Source organism: Bufo bufo, chromosome 8 (assembly GCF_905171765.1).
Source record: "Bufo bufo chromosome 8, aBufBuf1.1, whole genome shotgun sequence".
Classification (NCBI taxonomy): Eukaryota; Metazoa; Chordata; class Amphibia; order Anura; family Bufonidae; genus Bufo; species Bufo bufo.
Genome location: NC_053396.1, coordinates 91,066,897 through 91,089,089, shown reverse-complemented (window position 1 = coordinate 91,089,089; position 22,193 = coordinate 91,066,897). Strand labels below are relative to the sequence as shown.

Genomic DNA, 22,193 nt, shown 5'->3' with positions numbered 1-22,193 from the left:
CTTTCAGATGAACGTTGTAAATAATAAAAAATAAAAACTGTGCCAAAACACCAATTTTTGAGCTAATTTTACATTTTAATCCATTTTTTCCCGTAACAAAGCAAAGGTTAACAGCCAAACAAAGCTCAATATTTATTGCCCTGATTCTGTAGTTTATAGAAATACCCCATATGTGGTCGTAAAATGCTGTATGGCCACACGGCAGGACGCAGAAGGAAAGGAATGCCATATGGTTTTTGGAAGGCAGTTTTTGCTGGACTGGTTTTTTGACACCATGTCCCATTTGAAGCCCCCCCTGATGCACCCCTAGAGTAGAAACTCCAAAAAGTTACCCCATTTTGGAAACTACACCCCTCAAGGTATTCAAAATTGATTTTACAAACTTTGTTAACCCTTTAAGTGTTCCACAAGAGTTAATGGCAAATGGAGATGAAATTTCAGAATTTCTATTTTTTGTTACTTTGCCTCACAAAAAGTGTAATATAGAGCAACCAAAAATCATATGTACCCTAAACTAGTTCCAACAAAACTGCCACCTTATCCCGTAGTTTTTCCAAAATGGGGCCACTTTTTTGGAGTTTCTAACCTAGGGGTGCATCAGGGGGTTTCAAATGGGACATGGTGTCTAAAAACCAATCCAGCAAAATCTGCCTTCCAGAAACCATATGGCGCACCTTTCCTTCTGCGCCCTGCCGTGTGCCCGTACAGCAGTTTGCGACCACATATGGGGTGTTTCTGTAAACCAGAGAATCAGGGCCATAAATAATGAGTTTTGTTTGGCTGTTAACCCTTGCTTTGTAACTGGAAAAAAATATTAAAATGGAAAATCTGCCCAAAAAGTTAAATTTTGAAATTGTATCTCTATTTTCCATTAATTCTTGTGGAACACCTAAAGGGTTAACAACGTTTGTAAAATCAGTTTTGAATACCTTGAGGGGTGTAGTTTCTTAGATGTGGTCACTTTTTTGGAGTTTCTACTCTAGGGGTGCATCAGGGGGGCTTCAAATGGGACATGGTGTCAAAAAAAACAGTCCAGCAAAATCTGCCATCCAAAAACCGTATGGCATTCCTTTCCTTCTGCGCCCTGCCGTGTGCCCGTACAGCAGTTTGCGACCACATATGGGGTGTTTCTGTAAACTAAAGAATCAGGGCCATAAATAATGAGTTTTGTTTGGCTGTTAACCCTTGCTTTGTAACTGTAAAAAAAATATTAAAATGGAAAATCTGCCAAAAAAGTTACATTTTGAAATTGTATCTTTATTTTCCATTAATTCTTGTGGAACACCTAAAGGGTTAACAACGTTTGTAAAATCAGTTTTGAATACCTTGAGGGGTGTAGTTTCTTAGATGTGGTCACTTTTTTGGAGTTTCTACTCTAGGGGTGCATCAGGGGGGCTTCAAATGGGACATGGTGTCAAAAAAAACAGTCCAGCAAAATCTGCCTTCCAAAAACCGTATGGCATTCCTTTCCTTCTGCGCCCTGCCGTGTGCCCGTACAGCAGTTTGCGACCACATATGGGGTGTTTCTGTAAACTAAAGAATCAGGGCCATAAATAATGAGTTTTGTTTGGCTGTTAACCCTTGCTTTGTAACTGTAAAAAAAAATATTAAAATGGAAAATCTGCCAAAAAAGTTACATTTTGAAATTGTATCTCTATTTTCCATTAATTCTTGTGGAACACCTAAAGGGTTAACAATAGGGGTGCACCGAAATGAAAATTCTGGTCCGAAACCGAAACCGAAAATTCAGGATGCCCTTGACCGAAACCGAAACCGAAACTGCCTTTTTGCCCAAATACTTTTAAAATATTTTTTTTTTTAATGATTTTATTAATAATTCTTTTTCATGAATTTAATAAATCATATTACCGTATTTTTCGCCCTATAAGATGCACCGGCCCATAAGACGCACCTAGGTTTTTGGGGAGGAAAATAAGAAAAAAAATTTTTAACCAGAAGGTGTGCTGTGTGTTTGGTGGGTTTGGAACTAATGGTGGTCTGTGGATGGCACTATTACTGGGGATCTGTGGATGACTGACACTGTTATGGGGGGATCTGTGGATGACATACACTGTTATGGGGGGGATCTGTGGATGACGGACACTGTTATGGGGGGATCTGTGGATGACAGACACTGTTATGGGGGAATCTGTGGATGACAGACACTGTTATGGGGGGGATCTGTGGATGACGGACACTGTTATGGGGGGGATCTGTGGATGACGGACACTGTTATGGGGGGGATCTGTGGATGACGGACACTGTTATGGGGGGGATCTGTGGATGATGGACACTGTTATGGGGGGAATTTGTGGATGACGGACACTGTTATGGGGGGATCTGTGGATGACGGACACTGTTATGGGGGGATCTGTGGATGATGGACACTGTTATGGGGGGATCTGTGGATGACGGACACTGTTACAGGGGGATCTGTGGCTGGCACTGTTACAGGGGGGGGGATCTGTGGCTGGCACTGTTACAGGAGGGGATCTGCGGATGGCACTGTTATGGGCTGGGGGGATCTGTGGGTGGCACTGTTATATATGTGCCATCCACAGACCCCCCAGCCCATAACAGTGCCATCCACAGACCCCCCCCAGCCCATAACAGTGACATCCACAGACCCCCCCCAGCCCATAACAGTGACATCCACAGACCCCCCCCCAGCCCATAACTGTGCCATCCACAGATCGCCCCCGCCCCCCCCCCCCCCCCCCCCCCCGCTGCCGCCAGTATACAAATATAAAGATGCTATATTCATTTATTGGTTATTAAACATGCCCCCTCAGTCCTATTACTACCTTACATCCTAATCGCTTCTGTAGAATTCAGGCAGCCCAAGTCGGGCGGCCGGCGCGTCTCTCACTGACGTCACTTGCCTGCGCCGCCGGCTTCATTCAGGCACATGACAAGAGTTACGCTGCCGCCCGCCTGGCCTGCCTGAATTCTACAGATGCGATTAGGATGTAAGGTAGTAATAGGACTGAGGGGGCATGTTTAATAACCAATAAATGAATATGACATCTTATATTAGTATACCGGAGCGGCGGGGCGGGGCTATACTACACTGACTGCACCGCCCCGCCGCTATTGCCAGCCCCCAGATCCTCCTCCCAGTCCCTCCCCGAGTCCCCGCTCGCTCCTACATCGCAGCTTGCGATGTAAAACGGCAAGCATTCGCCCCTTTAAGACGCAGGGGCATTTCCCCCCCATTTTGGGGGAAGAAAAAGTGCGTCTTATGGGGCGAAAAATACGTGGGTGGGTGACAAATCCCACAAATCCCAAACCCCATATTTTCTGCCGATATGTACCAATATCGGCCGAAATGGATTATGCCCATTTTCGGCCGATATTTTCGGCCGCCGGAATTTCGGTGGACCCCTAGTTAACAACGTTTGTAAAATCAGTTTTGAATACCTTGAGGGGTGTAGTTTCTTAGATGGGGCAACTTTTTTGGAGTTTCTACTCTAGGGGTGCATCAGGAGGGCTTCAAATGGGACATGGTGTCAAAAAAAACAGTCCTGCAAAATCTGCCTTCCAAAAACCGTATGGTATTCCTTTCCTTCTGCGCCCTGCCGTGTGCCCGTACAGCAGTTTACGACCACATATGGGGTGTTTCTGTAAACTACAGAATCAGGGCCATAAATAATGAGTTTTGTTTGGCTGTTAACTCTTGCTTTGTTACTGGAAAAAATGGATTAAAATAGAAAATTTGCAAAAAAATTGAAATTCTGAAATTTCATCTCCATTTGCCAATAACTCTTGTGGAACACCTAAAGGGTTAACAAAGTTTGTAAAATCCGTTTTGAATACCTTGAGGGGTGTAGTTTCCAAAATGGGGTCATTTTTGGTGGTTTCAATTATGTAAGCCTCACAAAGTGACTTCAGACCTGAACTGGTCCTTAAAAAATGGGTTTTGGATATTTTCTGAAAAATGCTTCTAAACTTCTAAGCCTTGTAACGTCCCCAAAAAATAAAATGTCATTCCCAAAATAATCCAAACATGAAGTAGACATATGGGAAATGTAAAGTAATAACTAGTTTTGGAGGTATTACTATGTATTATAGAAGTAGAGAAATTGAAACTTTGAAATTTTCAAATTTTTCCAAATTTTTGGTAAATTTGGTATTTTTTTATAATTAAAAATGAATTTTTTTGACTCCATTTTACCAGTGTCATGAAGTACAATATGTGACAAAAAAACTGGGCTGCTGTGACTCCTTGGTCTGTCATCTCCAGGCTTGATCAGGACCCAAGGGAAAGAAAGGCAGCTACATTGTGGAACTTGCCTGTTCTCCTCCTCCATTAACTTCCAGAAAAATGGCGTGTGAACATACCCTGTGAATCTTATTTGAGAAGATCCTATATGTAGCGGTGTAGCAGCACTAACGGTTCCATGGGAATAGTCCCGGATTATATAAGGGGCGGTGCCGCAGTGTCGGGCTCTAGCCTCTGAGCCCCAAAGCTATAAGAAGAAATAGAAGAATACTGAAGCACTCACTTGTCTTCTTTGCAATGATACTACAATACTTGTCAAGCAGAGACTGTAGAAAGTCGAAACATTGCATTCATTCTTCTTATTCATTGCAAGGAAGACAAGTGAGTGCTGCAGTATTCTTTTATTTCTTCTTATTTGAGAAGACTACTCCTACCATGTGCTAACGCTTCAAAACACAAGTAACAAGTTATGCCCAGAAAAACAAGTTCATTGACACATCAGCGAGAATCAGTGTAGATCAGTTTTTTCTTCTTTCCAGGCTTGAATCTGCATAGAAACGATACATGTTTTTATACTGTGCCTGCTTATTGCGCTCCAGTTCTATAACTGTTGTGCTTCAATATTGTCCCTGCTGTAGTGCTGTCCTGGAGCCCCCACCCGTCCCCTAAAAACTGTGCTTGCATCCGTTCAGTACTGTGGCTGCTGTGCTGCTGCCCCCAACTGTATAGCTGCAGTTCCACAGCGGTGTGCCTACTGTGCTGCCACCACCCAATGCTCTGCCTGCTGCCCACAATATGGTGCATGCTGTGTTGCTTAAAGGGACACTGACAGGCGAAATCAGCATATATAGTTAGATATATCACATTACAGGTCTTATAGAGTCTTTTAAAAGCATATAAGTATCCCCCCTGTCCACCTTATAAAGAGCGAAATATAAAGTTTTATAACCTGCATCTGCGGTCAGCAATCTGCCCAAGGGGCGGCGTTTTTTATGTGAAAATGCGCCCAGCCAGCCTTCCCAACTGCCGTTCTTAAGCCCCGCCCAGCTCATCATTATTCACTTCGCTGAGCGGGGCTAGAACTCTCCCCAGTCCCGATCCTGCGCAATTCAATCCTCCGGGCATCGCTCATGCCCAATCTTCTGCGCCTGCGCCCCGCCGTGCCGTCGGACGCACTATAATTAACCCCTTATATGATGTGAGTGAGCTGCTCACTCACATCATATAAGGGGTTAATTATAGTGCGTCCGACGGCACGGCGGGACGCAGGCGCAGAAGATTGGGCATGAGCGATGCCCGGAGGATTGAATTGCGCAGGCGCAGGATCGGGACTGGGGAGAGTTCTAGCCCCACCCAGCGAAGTGAATAATGATGAGCTGGGCGGGGCTACAAACGGCAGTTGGGAAGGCTGGCTGGGCGCATTTTCACATGAAACGCCGCCCCTTGGGCAGATTGCTGACCGCAGATGCAGGTTATAAAACTTTATATTTCGCTCTTTATAAGGTGGACAGGGGGGATAGTTATATGCTTTTAAAAGACTCTATAAGACCTGTAATGTGATATATCTAACTATATATGCTGATTTTGCCTGTCAGTGTCCCTTTAATATTGGACTTGCGGGCTCTCTATTCTGTGGCTACTGTCGTGCTGCTACCCAATATGCATTAGGTGCATGTAGCCCCTCTATACGGTGTCTGCTGTCCGGCTGCTGCTCCACAATAGGGTTACTGCTGCCAGTAGTTAGGTGACAAAATGGTTAAGTACTGCGATCCGTGCACTGAGCTGTGACATCTAGTAAAACCAGTGTCACTGTAGAGGGTATCTTAGGTCTTTACACTATTGTGTATGCCCAGACATGTACACCTCATATGCCCTAACTTTTTTTTAGAATGACGATAGTGAATATATTTGCATATGTTTGAATCTCTTATTTTCCATACATATTTTTGAGCGTTACACAAAAATACAGATGTAGCTAGAGTTATCCTGCCAGGATGGCCATGTGATTTCTTGTATTACTGTAATGTGGTTTCGTTGTATTAAGCCAGTCAACGTAATGTTGGCTACATCTGAATATGTACATTCTCCCATGTGTCTTTAAAATGCTTTTTAAACTTTCTGCTTTTCGCTAACTTTTGTAACATGTCGTTACCATAAAAAAAGTCTGCGAAACGCATATGAAAGGAATCTTATGTTGTGTTTGTACAAAGTTAGTAGTTTTACATAGAACTATATCTTTTTGTGCTTGTATTTGCTGTGAATTACCCTATTCCTTCCCCCTGCCCCCAATAATTCAGTCTATCCCACCCCTGGTGACATCACTGGCTGTAAGGCAGCTTCTGAAGAATGCCTTCATGTAGAAACACAGGAGCAGAGACCCAGCGACACAGGGGACATGTGAAGACGGCTCATCAGCAGGACTACATCACTTGACCCTTGAGCTACTTGTGTGCATTATCTGAGCACAGAATAACTTTTTGCCTTATGGAACAGTGAACATCACAGATTTCTAAAGCTGGAATGTTAATGAAGGGTGGACCACTGAAGATGCTGGAAAGTAAAGCACAGACCCTGGATCACACTGATAGGTAAGCCTATGTTATATGATGCAACCAACAGAGGGCAACACGACTGAGGGCCAACATGAGGACGTCTATGCGGAACCAAGATCACTGCACATGGTCCATGATAATCTGATTGCTTGAGGGCAAGGAACACTGAATAGACTGATTGTCAAGTCATAGCAGCCGGTAAAGAGTTAATGACTGATTGCATTGTTAGAAGTCATTTATAAAGGTGCTTGGCTGTTTTGCAGTGATCCTTGGCTGATCAAGCATTTGTATATAGATAGTTTAGATATGTGATCATACAAGTAGTACTCACAGACTCCTAAATGAGAAGAATGACTGTTATACAGAAATCTGGGAGGGGAAATGCTCTTTAAATAATTTCAGTATCCTGTCAGTCGGTGTTCTATATAAAGGCTCACATTAGTGGATGATGATTATAATAAAAAATCTTTTACATTACCAAGGAAAGGGTTAACTGAGTATAGGAAAGCAGTTCTCTGCACCGGGTGTCTAGTCCAGATGCTGCACTGTGGGGTTTTATTCCATACACAACACATCTATAGTAAGCGGACTACTGAGCTAGCTGAATACATGCATATTTGGTAGACCTGCCATGTAGCGTGCCCGTTTTTGACCATGGCCAATCTGTTGGCTCAGTTCAGACACTCTGTTGGTAATAAGGCATTATCAGATGGGAGGGTTAAAGGGGTTGTCCGGGTTTAGAGCTGAACCCGGACATATCTCCATTTTCACCCAGGCAGCCCCCCTGACTTGAGCATCGGAGCAGTTCATGCTCCGCTGCTCTCCTTTGCCCTGCGCTAAATCAGCATTTTTTTGGAGAACCGGTGTCGTACCGGGATCTCCATGGGGCTGCTAGATAGCCCGGTGACGTCACCGGCACTGATGGGGCGGGATTTAGCGCTGCCCTAGCCAGTAAAACGGCTAGGGCAGCGCTAAAGCCCCTCAATCAGAGTCGGTGACGTCACAGAACACACTGCCGGGCGGAAGCTTCTGCCCAGCAGTGTGTTATGATAAACAAAAGAGCCCGTGCCCTGCTCGATTTAGCGCAGGGCAAGGGAGCGCATCAGAGCACCAATGCTAGCCTCAGGGGGGCTGCCTGGGTGAAAATATGGGTATGTCCGGGTTCAGCTCTGAATCTAGACAACCCCTTTAACTGACCAATGAAATTGGTATGCAAGGATCCAGAGGTAACTCACTGGGGACAACTACAAATTCAGGCACTGCAAAAGTCAGTTCCCTGTCACATTAGTGCACACTTGCCTAGTAGCTAGAAAGTCCAGAGCATCATCATTTTCCTGAGAGCACGCACTCCATTTACTGAAGTGTCAGCGATCAATGTAATATGATTGAATTTCTTGCTAATATACTCAAATAATACAATTCAGAGCTTGTCCGACTTAATCCTCAACTTGCACGAAAATTTGCCATTCAGTGACATTTTGGAATGGGGGAGGGCAATGTGGGAGAAATATGGATTCTGTTGTAAGCAAATGCTATATTACTTATTATCGCGCATCATATGGGGTTTAATCAGTGATGTGGTGAAGTAACTAAGGCTTGTGGGCACTAGAGCACTATCTGTGCCTCGGGTCACCGCTCAGCATGATTTGCAGATGGCTTCACACTATATAGGATGTGCACATGTTACCCATCTATAAAGAGAGCACTGTCTGACACTATTATTTATATGTTATACATATTCCATCACACCTCTGCGCTGATGGCTGACTTGACTTTCCATATTCCTCCATCTTTAGTTGTCAGATACCCTTGAGCGTACTGAGAATACATAAATCAGACAGGATGGATTTATTTTCTGATTCTAGCAGAAGCAAGCAGGTATTATTGCTGCCTCCATACATGTATGAAGCTGAGCAAATCTCTACTAGACTGCTGTCATTTATATGAACCAGAAATGTAAGGTGTATTCAGTGCTTTTGTTGGGTTTGTAGGCCAACGTCATTGCATTTCAATGGACTACAGTCCTTCATCTTCATCTGTAATAGTTGTTTTTGTCAGATAAACTAAGAAGATTAGTATATCCTTATCAGTGATGTGTAGGCTCCCTTTCAAGTTGACTGTAAATGGAGTTTCCTTCATTGCTCGCTATGGCACATCAATTGGAGTCCTCAAACAGTAATGAGTGGGAGTCACCAATTTGACAACACTAATTCTGAGAATATGCCCTGTCCTTGGCTCAGATCTGGCCAGAAATGCATGGTCCCTCTGTTTGAGTATGGTAACAGTGGAGCACAGCAGATGTAATGGTTGATGTAATGGGTTGGTGTAATGGTACCAGTAGAATTTCAGCAGCATCACCTGCAGTCTAAGGGCTCATAACATATGGCCGTGTTATGCCGGTCACCGTCATACAGAGTAATAATAAGGCTAACATAGAAGTAAAAGAGGCCTCCCTTGTACCCCTGTATGTTTCTGATTTCAAATGAAGATACAAACAGAGTTTTTTGTCTGAAAGAAAAGAAAGAAACTTGCAATATGTTCCTCTGGACTGTCTATGTATAGAGGCCTTCTCCTCCCCATAATAAGAAGCCCATTGCTCTACAGGCTTTGGCCTGGTGGGTATTAGCTTTTACTGTGGAGATTTTTGTCTCTTGCAACCAGTTTGTCCCTTACAAGCACCGCGGCTAATCTCCACAGCTGTGCCCATCTGGCTCTGCATAACATTTCACATTGGGCTGATAGATTGTCATATTTCCAGTACGTTCTTGGCTGGAAATGCTGGGCTCTGCTGTACACATAGAACAATGGGCAAACATCCTTGTCCGTCTGGGAAGGAACATCCAGAACATCCAGCTGTGGATGAACTTGTATGGGGTGTAAATCAGCAACAGCTGCTCCGTTTCTGAAATATGTTCTTATTTCCAGAACATTTCTACTATTATGTATTGGGAGAAATGAGGTGTTTTTTTTACAGGACATCATTCACAACATGCATAATGCTTGTATTGCACTTCAACATCAGGTATTGGAGCAACGCCTTCATTTAGACATGTTCTCCATAGATTTATGCAAAGTGTAATGTTAAGAGCAAAAAGAATTGGATGATGGGAGGCGGCAGAGCAAACATATTTCCCAAATACACAGTGGAGTATAAATTTAAGCATAGCTCTATCCTGTAAAGATAAGGGGAAGATTTATCAAAACTGGTGCAAAGGAAAACTGGCTTAGTTGCCCATAGAAACAATCAGTTTGACCCTTTCATTTTACAAAGGAGTTCTGAAAAATGAAAGGTGGAATCTGATTGGTTGCTATGGGCAACTAAGCCAGTTTTCCTTTGCACCAGTTTTGCTAAATGCACCCCATCCGAGAGCAGGATGTGATACAGGGAGAGAAATTCAGCCCCGTGATATATAGGGTTATATGTTTTAGAGCAAGAGTTCTAAATAAATCCCGACAGGACTCCGAGGAGAGAAGGTGAGAGTCCTGATTACCCTGCCCGCACAGGGGTAATGGCAGCTCTACCTGTGTCAGTATGTATATGGTTTTCACTGTTTCCCCTAGGAGTCCTGTCATGATTTACTGAGAAATTCTACTCCACACATTTACATATCCGGAAGCTCGGCTTCTCTCCCTCTATCATTATCCTGCTCTTGGAGCAGCATATGTCAGTTGATACGCTCTCTTTAAATTAACATTACTTGTACTGATCATAAATGACATACCGTACATCACAAATTCCCCTCACATACAGACTGTGTTTCCTGCTCTAGAACTACATGGTCTCACGCCTCCGTGCAGCCCCTGCTAGTTCATTATCTCTATAGAGCATGTTTTGCTGTGGAGCATCTTTGGTTGTGCTAATTGTACTATATAGTAGTCCTACACTGATTATACTGTAGTTGTGAATGTGGATTATAAACACAAACACATTATATACATATTATATCTTTTGGACAGTTGTGTAGTGCTCCATCCACTGTGTTTTTTCCAGAGTTGGGCAACTGCTGAGAACAGCTGATCGACAGGGGTGCTGTGTGTTGGACACCCACCAATCTGATATTCGTGGCCTACCCTGGGGATAGGTCATCAATATCGCAAACCTGGAAGATCCTTTATAAGAACAATGGTGCACACTATATATACTACATAAGATGTAAACTGTTACAAAGAGTACAAAACAGGGTCCTGTCTAAAGGCCTGGATTGTACTTTTTGCCAATTTGAATAATATGTAGTGGTACGAACTAAAATGTCCCCATTTAATTGTAAAAGGTGATCACAGATGACTTGGTAGTTGCTTAGAAGACATTTTTCCATCACCGATTTATCTGGCGTATTGGATGTGTAACCTATTCCTAAAATTAGTGGCCAATAACAGAGAATAATATTTAAATTCCCTTTGGCTTCATTTTAATACATGTACAATCAGTGTTGGACTGGCCCACCAGAGTACCAGAGGACCATTCGGTGGACTCAAGCATGCATACTGTAGTAGGCCCCAAAGGTGAAAATAAACATTTGGACCCCCTGTGAAGCCAGTCACTTGACACTTGGGTCTATTTTTTTTATTTAACAAATATTAGACTTTATTGGTGATATAGGGGCTGGGCGCCAAGGAACCTCAGTCCGACCACGTGTACAATACTCCTAAATTGAATTGAAATTTTCTCTTTCTATTTCAGGACAAGTACATTCTGAGTTTGTCATGAAAATATTCTCCACCTCAAATTGATATCATGAATAATTTCTACACCACTACCACCGACCCATCCACCTTCCCACAGAATGAAGCTAATCAGACAGACAACTTATGTGTCTTCGATGAGGAATTTAAGTATTTTTTGCTACCAGTGTCTTACAGTGCAGTCCTTCTTCTAGGTCTGCCATTAAACCTTACCGCCATATGGAGTTTCTTTGCTAAGATGCGCCCATGGAGCTCTACAACGGTTTACATGTTTAATCTAGCCCTATCTGACACATTGTATCTGCTGTCACTGCCCACACTGATCTATTACTATGCTGATCATAACAACTGGCCCTTTGGGGAGCCTTTGTGCAAGACTGTCCGCTTCCTCTTCTACACAAACTTGTACTGCAGTATCCTGTTTCTCACCTGTATCAGTGTTCACCGCTACATGGGTGTCTGTCACCCGCTTTTAACTTTGCAGAGAATGAAGGCTCGATATGCTCATCTGCTGTGTGCTGGGGTATGGCTGTCAGTCAGTGCCTGTCTAGTGCCTAATCTTATTTTTGTCACTCTCAGCCCCAGGGGTAATGGCACGCTATGTCATGACACGACACAACCTCAGGAGTTTCAGAACTATGTTATATACAGTACGGCTGTTATGAGCCTTCTGTTTGGTGTGCCCTGCCTTGTCATTGCTGTCTGCTATGGACTCATGACTAGAGAATTAATGAAACCACTAGAAAATGGCTCTCGCAGGACAGTTTCCTCTTACAAGAAGAAATCTATCAAAACCATTGTTGTAGTCCTTACAGTATTTGTCATTTGTTTCCTGCCGTTTCATATTACCCGTACAATGTATTATTTTTTTCGACTGCTTGATGCAGATTGTCAAATACTCAATGTGATAAATGTAGTATACAAGATAACACGTCCTTTGGCCAGTGCCAATAGCTGCTTTGACCCCATCTTGTACTTCTTGGCCTGTGATAATTATCAGAGGAAACTGACTTTAATGCTGACAAAACTTTCATGTGCATGTTTGAGACGTGTACCTGCCAGCCTGTCGGGGCCTCCACCGCACAGAAAACGCAGCAATCTTGCTGTTATTTCAGCTGAAGACGCTAAAGCCAATGGTAGCTTAGGCAATCTCTTAGTTGTTAAGGAGGAAAAAGGGCAAGTAACTGATACAGAAGAGCGGACAACTGTACAGAGGAACAAGGATGACCAAAATTCTACGGAATACATGAAAAGGCTTGGGATTAATAAAAACCAAAGAGACAATACAGGGAAAGACATTGAGAGTAGAACATATGCTGTGCTCACTACAGCAGGAGCTAATGAAAGTGACCTCAGGAAAGATGGAAAAGAATGTATAGAAAGCATATATGTGATACAATGCCAGGAGATTAATGCTGAAATTGATTGGAAACTACCTCAACGAAAGTCAGAGAGAGAGAAAAGCAATGGAGAATGCAGAGGCTGCAAAAGTTTCAAAAGAGTAAGAAGTTTGGAGGAGCCAAATGACAAAGCTCTAGAAGATAACTCCTATGAAGTAGACAGCAGCTCATCCTGGAATTTGCTGGACTCTATTCACCAGGAGACACAGTGTGTGTGGTCTAATTCTAATGAGGACACTGCAGTAGAAGGGACACCACAGAGCCTTTCAAAAATGTAAACTAACAACATAGCAACATTGTCTAAAGGAAGAGACGTAAACTGTGGTGAAGCCATTAGGAGCAGAACAGAACAGTTTTACACTGGAACATTGCCACAGTCTCTTAATAGTCCTAAAGGCTATAGACAAATTCTGAGCCGTCTAATTATTATTATTAATTTTTATGTATTTTGGACTAAAATACAGTTTTTGATAGATTTTTATTAAAAATGTTGCGCTTTTGCAGCTTGTATGTTTCATACTACATAGCCAGCTGCACAAAGTCATTCTGTGAAAAATTCGTCAGACTGGTCATCTGACAGCCTGCTCTCCCAGCCCTCTCTGATTTCTCCTGAATGATCTTCTAAGGGCTCTTTCACACCTGCGTTATTGTCTTCCGGCATAGAGTTCCGTCGTCGGGGCTCTATGCCGGAAAAATCCTGATCAGGATTATCCTAATGCATTCTGAATGGAGAGTAATCCGTTCAGGATGCATCAGGATGTCTTCAGTTCCGGTACGGAACGTTTGTTGGCCGGAGAAAATACCGCAGCATGCTGCGCTTTTTGCTCCGGCCAAAAATCCGGAACACTTGCCGCAAGGCCGGATCCGGAATTAATGCCCATTGAAAGGCATTGATCCGGATCCGGCCTTAAGCTAAACGTCGTTTCGGCGCATTGCCGGAGCCGACATTTAGCTTTTTCAGAGTGGTTACCATGGCTGCCGGGACGCTAAAGTCCTGACAGCCATGGTAAGTGTAGCGGGGAGCGGGGGAGCAGTGTACTTACTGTCCGTGCGGCTCCCGGGGCGCTCCAGAGTGACGTCAGGGCGCCCCAAGCGCATGGATCACGTGATCGCATGGATCACGTCGTCCATGCGCATGGGGCGCTCTGACGTCATTCTGGAGCGCCCCGGGAGCCGCACGGACTGTAAGTATACCGCTCCCCCGCTCCCCGCTCCTACTATGGCAACCAGGACTTTAATAGCGTCCTGGGTGCCATAGTAACACTGAAAGCATTTGGAAGACGGTTCCGTCTTCAAATGCTTTCAGTACACTTGCGTTTTTCCGGATCCGGCAGGCACCTCCGGCAACGGAAGTGCATGCCGGATCCCAACAACGCAAGTGTGAAAGAGGCCTAAGCTGATTTATGGCCACATCAAAGTTTGAGGGAAAAGGATGGTGTGCTACTGTGAAACTTCACTACAAAAGCCAAACAAAGCAACATTTATAATAAAAAAAACTTTTTAACTCAAAATACATCTAAATTGATAATAAAAAAAAATGGCTTTAAAGTGTACAAAGCATTACATGTAACATATGACATGCAGTAAACTTACCATTTAGTATATAAAACATAATAAAACTTATGTTTATGACATCAGTTTTCTGTGTTGCTTTCTGGGTTAAGCATTTCTATTACCTGGAATCTACAAAAATGTATTGTAGACAAACCATGAACTATATATATATATTTTTTTTCCCTAATGTATCCTCTACATTGTCATGACATGTGACATGGCCATTGGAAAGCTGCATGAGACAAAGATGCTGACTGCTGTGCACATTTCAGAAGTCTGCGCTGTGCCTTGCAGTCTTCTAGAAACCATACACTAAACTGTCTATATATGTAGTAGTGGGGACGAATTACTATTGTGTTAAGAATTTACACGAGAGGCCACTAAAGAGATGTTTTCAATTAATTGAGAACAAGTCCCCTCTTCAAGATCATCCCATTTTTAAATACTGTTCAATATATTGATTTTTCCATGAATATCAGGTATTAGTATACTTTAGGTAACAAATCCTTAAAGGGGTTCTGCACTTTGTTTTAACTGATGATCTATCCTCTGGATAGATCAGCAGCTGATCAGCGGGGGTCCGACACCCAGGACCCCCGCCGATCAGCTGTTTAAGAAGGCAGCGGGCTCCAGCAGCGCCGCGGCCTTCTCACTGTTTACCGCAGGCCCAGTGACATCACGACTAGTATCAACTAACATGGGCGGCGCTAAGCTCCATTCAAGTGAACAGAGCTTAGCCCCGCCCACACTAGTTGATACTAGTCGTGACGTCACTGGGCCAGCGGTAAACAGTGAGAAGGCCGCGGCGCTGCTATAGCGCCACTGCCTTCTCAAACAGCTGATCGGCGGGTGTCCCGGGTGTCGGACCCCTGCCAATCAGATACTGATGATCTATCCAGAGGATAGATCATCAGTTAAAACAAAGTGCAGAACCCCTTTAACATCTATCTTCAGCACTGATTAGAGTTTATATCTATTTAACTATATAAAAGATCTTAAGATCACAAACACTTTACTTGGTTTGATACACAAGTTGCTACAGATGGTATGTGCATTCATTTCTTTTAATCACACACTTCAGCCAATAGAATTATTTTTTTTTTTAATCTAGACATACATGTCAGACTTCCATCTAACATCTATTATGTAGAACAAAAGGATCACATATAGATCACATAAGTGTGCCAGATTTATCACCCAACATCATTTATTGGGATAAAGCTGGCATGACGGTCTAATCTAAGTTTATACTGTCTATTAGACAGTATTAATAAATGTGTGTGGCATTTTTCCAATGAATTTTTTTTTACCAGTGCATTTTTTTCATACTGCTCTACATAGGCATTGATATCAAAGTAAGGTATATACTTTCCCATGTAAACATGCAAGCAATGCAAAAAAAAAAAAAAAACATTACAATACCAGAAGCTTAAACACACTGTTTGGGCACAAACGTCACAAAATCCCTAAAAAAACTACAAAAGTGTTTTTGAATGCATTTCTTCGGACCTAAAAAACAACACATATATAACAACAAAAATGGGTGACCTTGTTAAAGCTTAACTTTTAATCAACAATAAATATAACATAGTAACCCATAGGTACAATAATATTCAAAAATATGTGATGCACGAGTGTGCCTTAATTACCAGTGCTCAGTAAAAAAGGGAACAGTCTTACCACAGGGTCCCCTGATGATCTGGTGGTAAGACGTTGCCAGATCATCAGGGGACCATCAATCCAGGCATCCAGGCTGAGTCTACTGAAGTTGTAGTGAAAAAGACATCAGACATGTAGTGCAAAACTTGGAGGCCAGCACCAGACACAGGTTTGCCTGGTGTCACTGGCAGAGGTTAGAGGTGCGTATGGCATCCTAATTTTACTGGCGTCCCACATGGGTTTATGAGGACCCAGACTCCTCCCCCCGGCACGTGGTTTTGCACTACATGTGTGATGTCTTTTTCACTACAACTTCAGTAGACTCAGCCTGGATGCCTGGATTGATGGTCCCCTGATGATCTGGCGACGGCCAGTGAAACGCATAGGGATGAACAGGTCCAACATTGGGATCTCTCTTCACCTCTACTGACGAAGCTGGGCAGTCACTAGGCTGCGTAGGGGAATTAGTAGGGATACCCAGGTAGGTGAGTTATTTTTGACCACTGGGGTCACCCTCAATAGGGTGATCGTTGTACTCCTTTGATAGGTATAAGTCCAAGCCAAGTAGGGTGAGATAGGGTCAGAGACCCAGCACTTGGATCCTGGAGACCCTAATGGTGGCACCACTTTGTGACCCTGTGGTAAGACTGTACCCTTTTTTAGTGAGCACTGGTAATTAAGGCACACTCGTGCAGCACATATTTTTGAATATTATTGTACCTATGGGCTATTATCTTATTTTTATTGTTGATTTAAAGTTAAGCTTTAACAAGGTCACCCATTTTTGTTGTTATATATTCTGTTTATAAGGTTGCCCTACACTTATAATTATTGACCCATTAATTTAGGGTTTGTGTTTTTATAAAAAAACACCACAACCAAATATATGCCACTTTTTGGCGTATATTCGGTACAGATTTTGTTGTAAGGTGATTTGCGGCAAAGTGTGTGACTTCTTCCCCATCCACTCCACATACGCCAATTCTAAAAAAGGGGGCATGGGCGGGGAAGAGGGTGGTCCGGCAGGCCTGTCTCATTTTTTCATTTTTATGCCAGTTTTTGGTATAGAAAATGATCTAAATCTATGCCAGCAAGGGAGCTGGCGTAGATTTAAATCTTGTACACTGGCGGTGGATACGCTTAAGTTATGTAGAGGCCGAGCCTCTACATAACTTAGGCACATTATGTGCCAGTGCAGGGTTATTGAGACCGGCTTCTAAACTGCCAGTTTTAATAAATGACCCCCATAGTGTAGCAGCACCAAAAGAGGTTTTCCAGGTTTATGATAATACAGCTTTAGGCCTCATGCACACGACAGTTGTGTGCATTCGCGGCCGTTGTTCCGTTTTCCGTTTTTTTTCGCGGACCCATTGACTTTCAATGGGTCCGTGGAATAATCGGAAAAGGCACCGTTTGTCATCCGCGACCGTGATCCGTGGTTTCAGTCCGTGAAAAAAATAAGACCGGTCCTATTTTTTCCACGGATAACGGTTCGTGGACCCATTCAAGTCAATGGGTCCGCGAAAATCGCGGATGCACATTTTAAGCCTTCCGTTGGTCATCCGCGTGCGTTTTTTTTGCGGATCGGTTGCCTGGAAACCTGTCTCCAAGTCCTTTGAGCAATAAAAAAATAAAAAAAGACAGGAAGTTCAAACTAGACGATTGGCAAACCTTGTTTGTGAGGTGATTTGGCACAGACATATTTTCCCTTGTCATATTTTGGAAAGTTCACTGTGACAGCTAAGAATGCCCAAATGGAATGTGGACAAACTTATTACTATGGTCCATGAAAGGCCTGAGCTATGGGACACACGGTCCCCTGCGTATCAGGACCGTGTGCGGAAGGAAATTTCGTGGGAGAAAGTGGCCCGTCGCTTAAAGCCACGAGAATGGGATAAAGCGGATCACCGAGGTCGTGCAGAACTAGGTACGTGCAAGCAATGTCGTTTTGTGGTTTGGTTGTTGTGTTGTCCCTTATGATATAGTGAAGTACTTCAGAGACTGCAGAATCATGTTCCTTTTAAGGCAAGGTTTAATTGTGTACTGCAGGGATGCTCAACATGTGGCCCTCCAGCTGTTGTTAAACAACATCTCCCACCATGCCCTGCTGTAGCTGTAGGCCTGCTGGGAGTTGTCAGTTTGCAACAGCTGAAGGGACGCACATTGAGCATCCCTGCTTTAGCGGTATGTACATGTAGGGGCCTAGCTATAGGGGAAGCAGGTGAAGCAGCTACATTTTGACCATCACCCTGAAGTGGCCTATCCGGGAGAAGGACGAGGAGGATTTAAATACTTTGTCAGGGACCCCTCAACAGTTTTAGCACATTCATATATACAGTAACAGTATAGACAGTGTGTAAACATGTAGAAACTGCGGCCAGAGATATTAGAGTGCTCATTACTAGCCACAGGACTGGAGGAGGCTTGAAAGGAAGGTGCTTCAAACAAATTACTGTGGTATGGGGGCCTCCTTTTAACATTTGTGATTGTGGCCAGTCATTTCTCTGTATGCCACTGTGTCTATGTTTTTTGCAAATTCCATGACCTTTTTTCAACGCCACACCATGTTTTAATGTCTGTTCTGACCTTACCTACTGGCCATCGTTGTAATGTATACTGTGCCTGTTTTTTTTTTTGGAAGTTTGGACACATGTGCCATGTTGGAATAGATCATGAAACATCTGTCTACTTCCAAAATCAGAAAATACAATTTTTTAAAGTCAATCTTCAAATAAATTCTGCCTTCCAGTAATTGTCAACCATTATCTTACACCCACAACTGCCCGACTGCACTCTGTCCTGTCCAGTATTCTTTTGTCTTATTATTGTTATATTTTTAGGAACACTTAGGTTGTTTTTTTTTTTTTTTTGGACAAGCAAATCTTGTATAACTTTTGATGGTTGTTTTCACAGTTAAAAACATCAAAGTTCGGTGGAATAGCTGCAGGGACCAGTTCCGGAGGGAGCTTACTGACAAGGGCCGCAGTGGAGATGGGTCATCGAAAAAAAGGCCATACATTTATACCGAACAGCTCAGTTTTTTACGTCCTGTGATGGAGATGAGACCGTAAGTCGTCTTTATTTTGCCAAAAATGTATTTAACGGTATATGTCATTGCACACAATGTGAATATACAGTACAGACCAAAAGTTTGGACACACCTTCTCATTCAAAGAGTTTTCTTTATTTTCATGACTATGAAGGCATCAAAACTATGAATTAACACATGTGGAATTATATACATAACAAACAAGTGTGAAACAACTGAAAATATGTCATATTCTAGGTTCTTCAAAGTAGCCACCTTTTGCTTTGATTACTGCTTTGCACACTCTTGGCATTCTCTTGATGAGCTTCAAGAGGTAGTCCCCTGAAATGGTCTTCCAACAGTCTTGAAGGAGTTCCCAGAGATGCTTAGCACTTGTTGGCCCTTTTGCCTTCACTCTGCGGTCCAGCTCACCCCAAACCATCTCGATTGGGTTCAGGTCCGGTGACTGTGGAGGCCAGGTCATCTGGCGCAGCACCCCATCACTCTCCTTCATGGTCAAATAGCCCTTACTTTCAAACTTTTCCCAATTTTTCGGCTGACTGACTGACCTTCATTTCTTAAAGTAATGATGGTCACTCATTTTTCTTTACCTAGCTGCTTTTTTCTTGCCATAATACAAATTCTAACAGTCTATTCAGTAGGACTATCAGCTGTGTATCCACCTGACTTCTCCTCAACGCAACTGATGGTCCCAACCCCATTTATAAGGCAAGAAATCCCACTTATTAAACGTGACAGGGCAAACCTGTGAAGTGAAAACCATTTCAGGGGACTACCTCTTGAAGCTCATCAAGAGAATGCCAAGAGTGTGCAAAGCAGTAATCAAAGCAAAAGGTGGCTACTTTGAAGAACCTAGAATATGACATATTTTCAGTTGTTTCACACTTGTTTGTTATGTATATAATTCCACATGTGTTAATTCATAGTTTTGATGCCTTCAGTGTGAATCTACAATTTTCATAGTCATGAAAATAAAGAAAACTCTTTGAATGAGAAGGTGTGTCCAAACTTTTGGTCTGTACTGTATATATTAGACCTTTATTCAAAGTGTGTTCTGCTATATATGATGTTGCTGGAGTATTTCTGGCTTGTTGGTGGTGCTTTTAGACAAGATGCCATGATCTACCAATGTATCTGCAAATTATGTCTGAAAACTCAACTCACCTTTGTTGAAACCCCTTTTTTGTGCCAAATGTCAAAATGATGCAGACACATTGTAGGAAGTTAATTTGAAGAAGTTTGCCAAAGGCTTTTACTCATCTCATCAAATGGGACCATATTGATAGGATATGCAGCCATTGTCTTTCAGGTCACGTCTAACCGCTGGGAGTTGCACCTATATTTCAACCGTAGCCATGAAAGAGAAGGAGGCCACATTGCTCTTGCGCAAAATCCCTGTATTCTTTTCTATGGGGATGCCTAAAATAGCTGTGTGCATGTTCCACTAATAGCGTCTGACCCATATAAATGAATGGGGGCATGGGTCGTGCATGTGCGCCACCCTCTCATTCACTTCTATGGTAGAGGCGGGGAATAGTGCATGGTGGTGAATGGCCCCTGTAAAATATGTGTTCCTCCGGAAACAGCACTCCGTGCTCTGTCCACCATAAATAGTTTGACGTTGGAGCGTTGGGACACACACTAATCAGATAATGTGCCAATATCCAAGCAATAAGGCGATATTGTGTGCGAATTTTGAAAATCACCTTTAAAATTTCTATAATTCAATTGGAGATGTACCAGAGATGATTTTTATTTTACATATAACAGAGTTTTTAAATCTTTCCAGTACTGATTAACTCTTTCAAATATGGGTTTTATTTTTGGCACACCATTCAAATTTTCACATTATTACAAAACTTAATTTTAAAATTATTCTCCAAAAAAGGCAATTTCATTAGCCACTTGTAACTTAAACCAGGGTTGCACTCCCAGCATTGTTCTAGTTTTTTAAACAATATAAGTTCCTCCTGGCTCTTGTGGAGGCAGATTAAATGACGTCAGGCATATCCATCCTACAGCACTCAGGCTGCGTTAAAACTACAGCATGTCTGGAGTGTTTCCAGCTATTAGGACATGCTTGGAGTTACATTTTTCAAAAATATGGAGGCACATTGTTTGAGTAGGTCACATCTAGACGGACAGAATATCTGCAGTTGGTTAGCTCGTAACCTGCAAGTTTATAAGCAGCCTACCAACCAGCACCCCAAATTTCTTTAAATAAAAACAAAGGCTATTGCCACACAGTACAAATCAAAAGTTTATCAATGGTTAATTTATGCCATGTGTCAACATTAATATAATTAAAACTTTTTTGGAAATCTACAGGAGTGTGGACAATTTAGAGGACACTGACGATTCTGATTTGGGGGGTGAAGAAATGCCAGCCGTTTTTTCACCGGAGTCAAGCCCACAAGAAACGACAGCAGTGGAGCCAACTGAACCACCCATGGCAACGGGTGGCGGGGAACACTAAAGGCCCCAAACATCTCAGGAGCCCAGGAGAAGGAGGAATGTCCGTCAGTCTGCCTCTGAGCTAGTAACTCGGGAAATGATAGATGCCCGACTCATCGAGTTCCTAGCTCAGAGGAGGACTGATGGACAAGAAGAAACAATGTTAAGAGGGCTTGCGCCACTTATGAGGCATGTTCCCCCACAAAACCATCATCATTGTATCGCCTCCGTTGCACTGGTTTTTAAAATGTTTTCACTCCCATACCAGGGAGACATACTTTCCGAAGTTAACCAGTTGCTGCAAAAACTTACGTTGGCTTCAACTCAGCAGCCTACCACCTTTCAACAGGCGACACATAGAACCCATGGTCCACCTTCTGCCGGACCAACTTTCCAGGGGTCCCAAGAACACAACACTCCCCTTGCCCAGTCCATGAATGTGGGCATGTTTTCTGCTGGTGCACCAGAACCCGCCCAAGTTCGGCCTGGATCTAATAAAGTGTCCGTACTTTAATTATTGTGTGTTTATCTGTTGTGAACAAAACTGGTCGAAGTGATCCAATGTGTTGTATAATAAAAAGAACATAAGTCTTTTTTTTTTTTTTTTTTTTTACTGTAAA

General features: G+C 42.9%; 1 protein-coding gene across 1 annotated transcript; it reads left to right on the top strand.

Annotated features, from left to right (window-relative positions):
- The first annotated feature begins 6,642 nt into the window (after positions 1–6,642).
- P2RY4 (pyrimidinergic receptor P2Y4) lies at positions 6,643–13,465 on the top strand. Its single transcript, XM_040405036.1, has 2 exons — positions 6,643–6,810; positions 11,462–13,465. The coding sequence occupies exon 2, from the start codon at positions 11,510–11,512 to the stop codon at positions 13,133–13,135; it is 1,626 nt and encodes a 541-aa protein (XP_040260970.1). The 5' UTR covers positions 6,643–6,810; positions 11,462–11,509; the 3' UTR covers positions 13,136–13,465.
- Positions 13,466–22,193: the final 8,728 nt, after the last annotated feature.

Bases quoted from the DNA above. Each gene is read 5' to 3' on its own strand.
- P2RY4 (XM_040405036.1), top strand. From the start codon at position 11,510: ATGAATAATTTCTACACCACTACCACCGACCCATCCACCTTCCCACAG.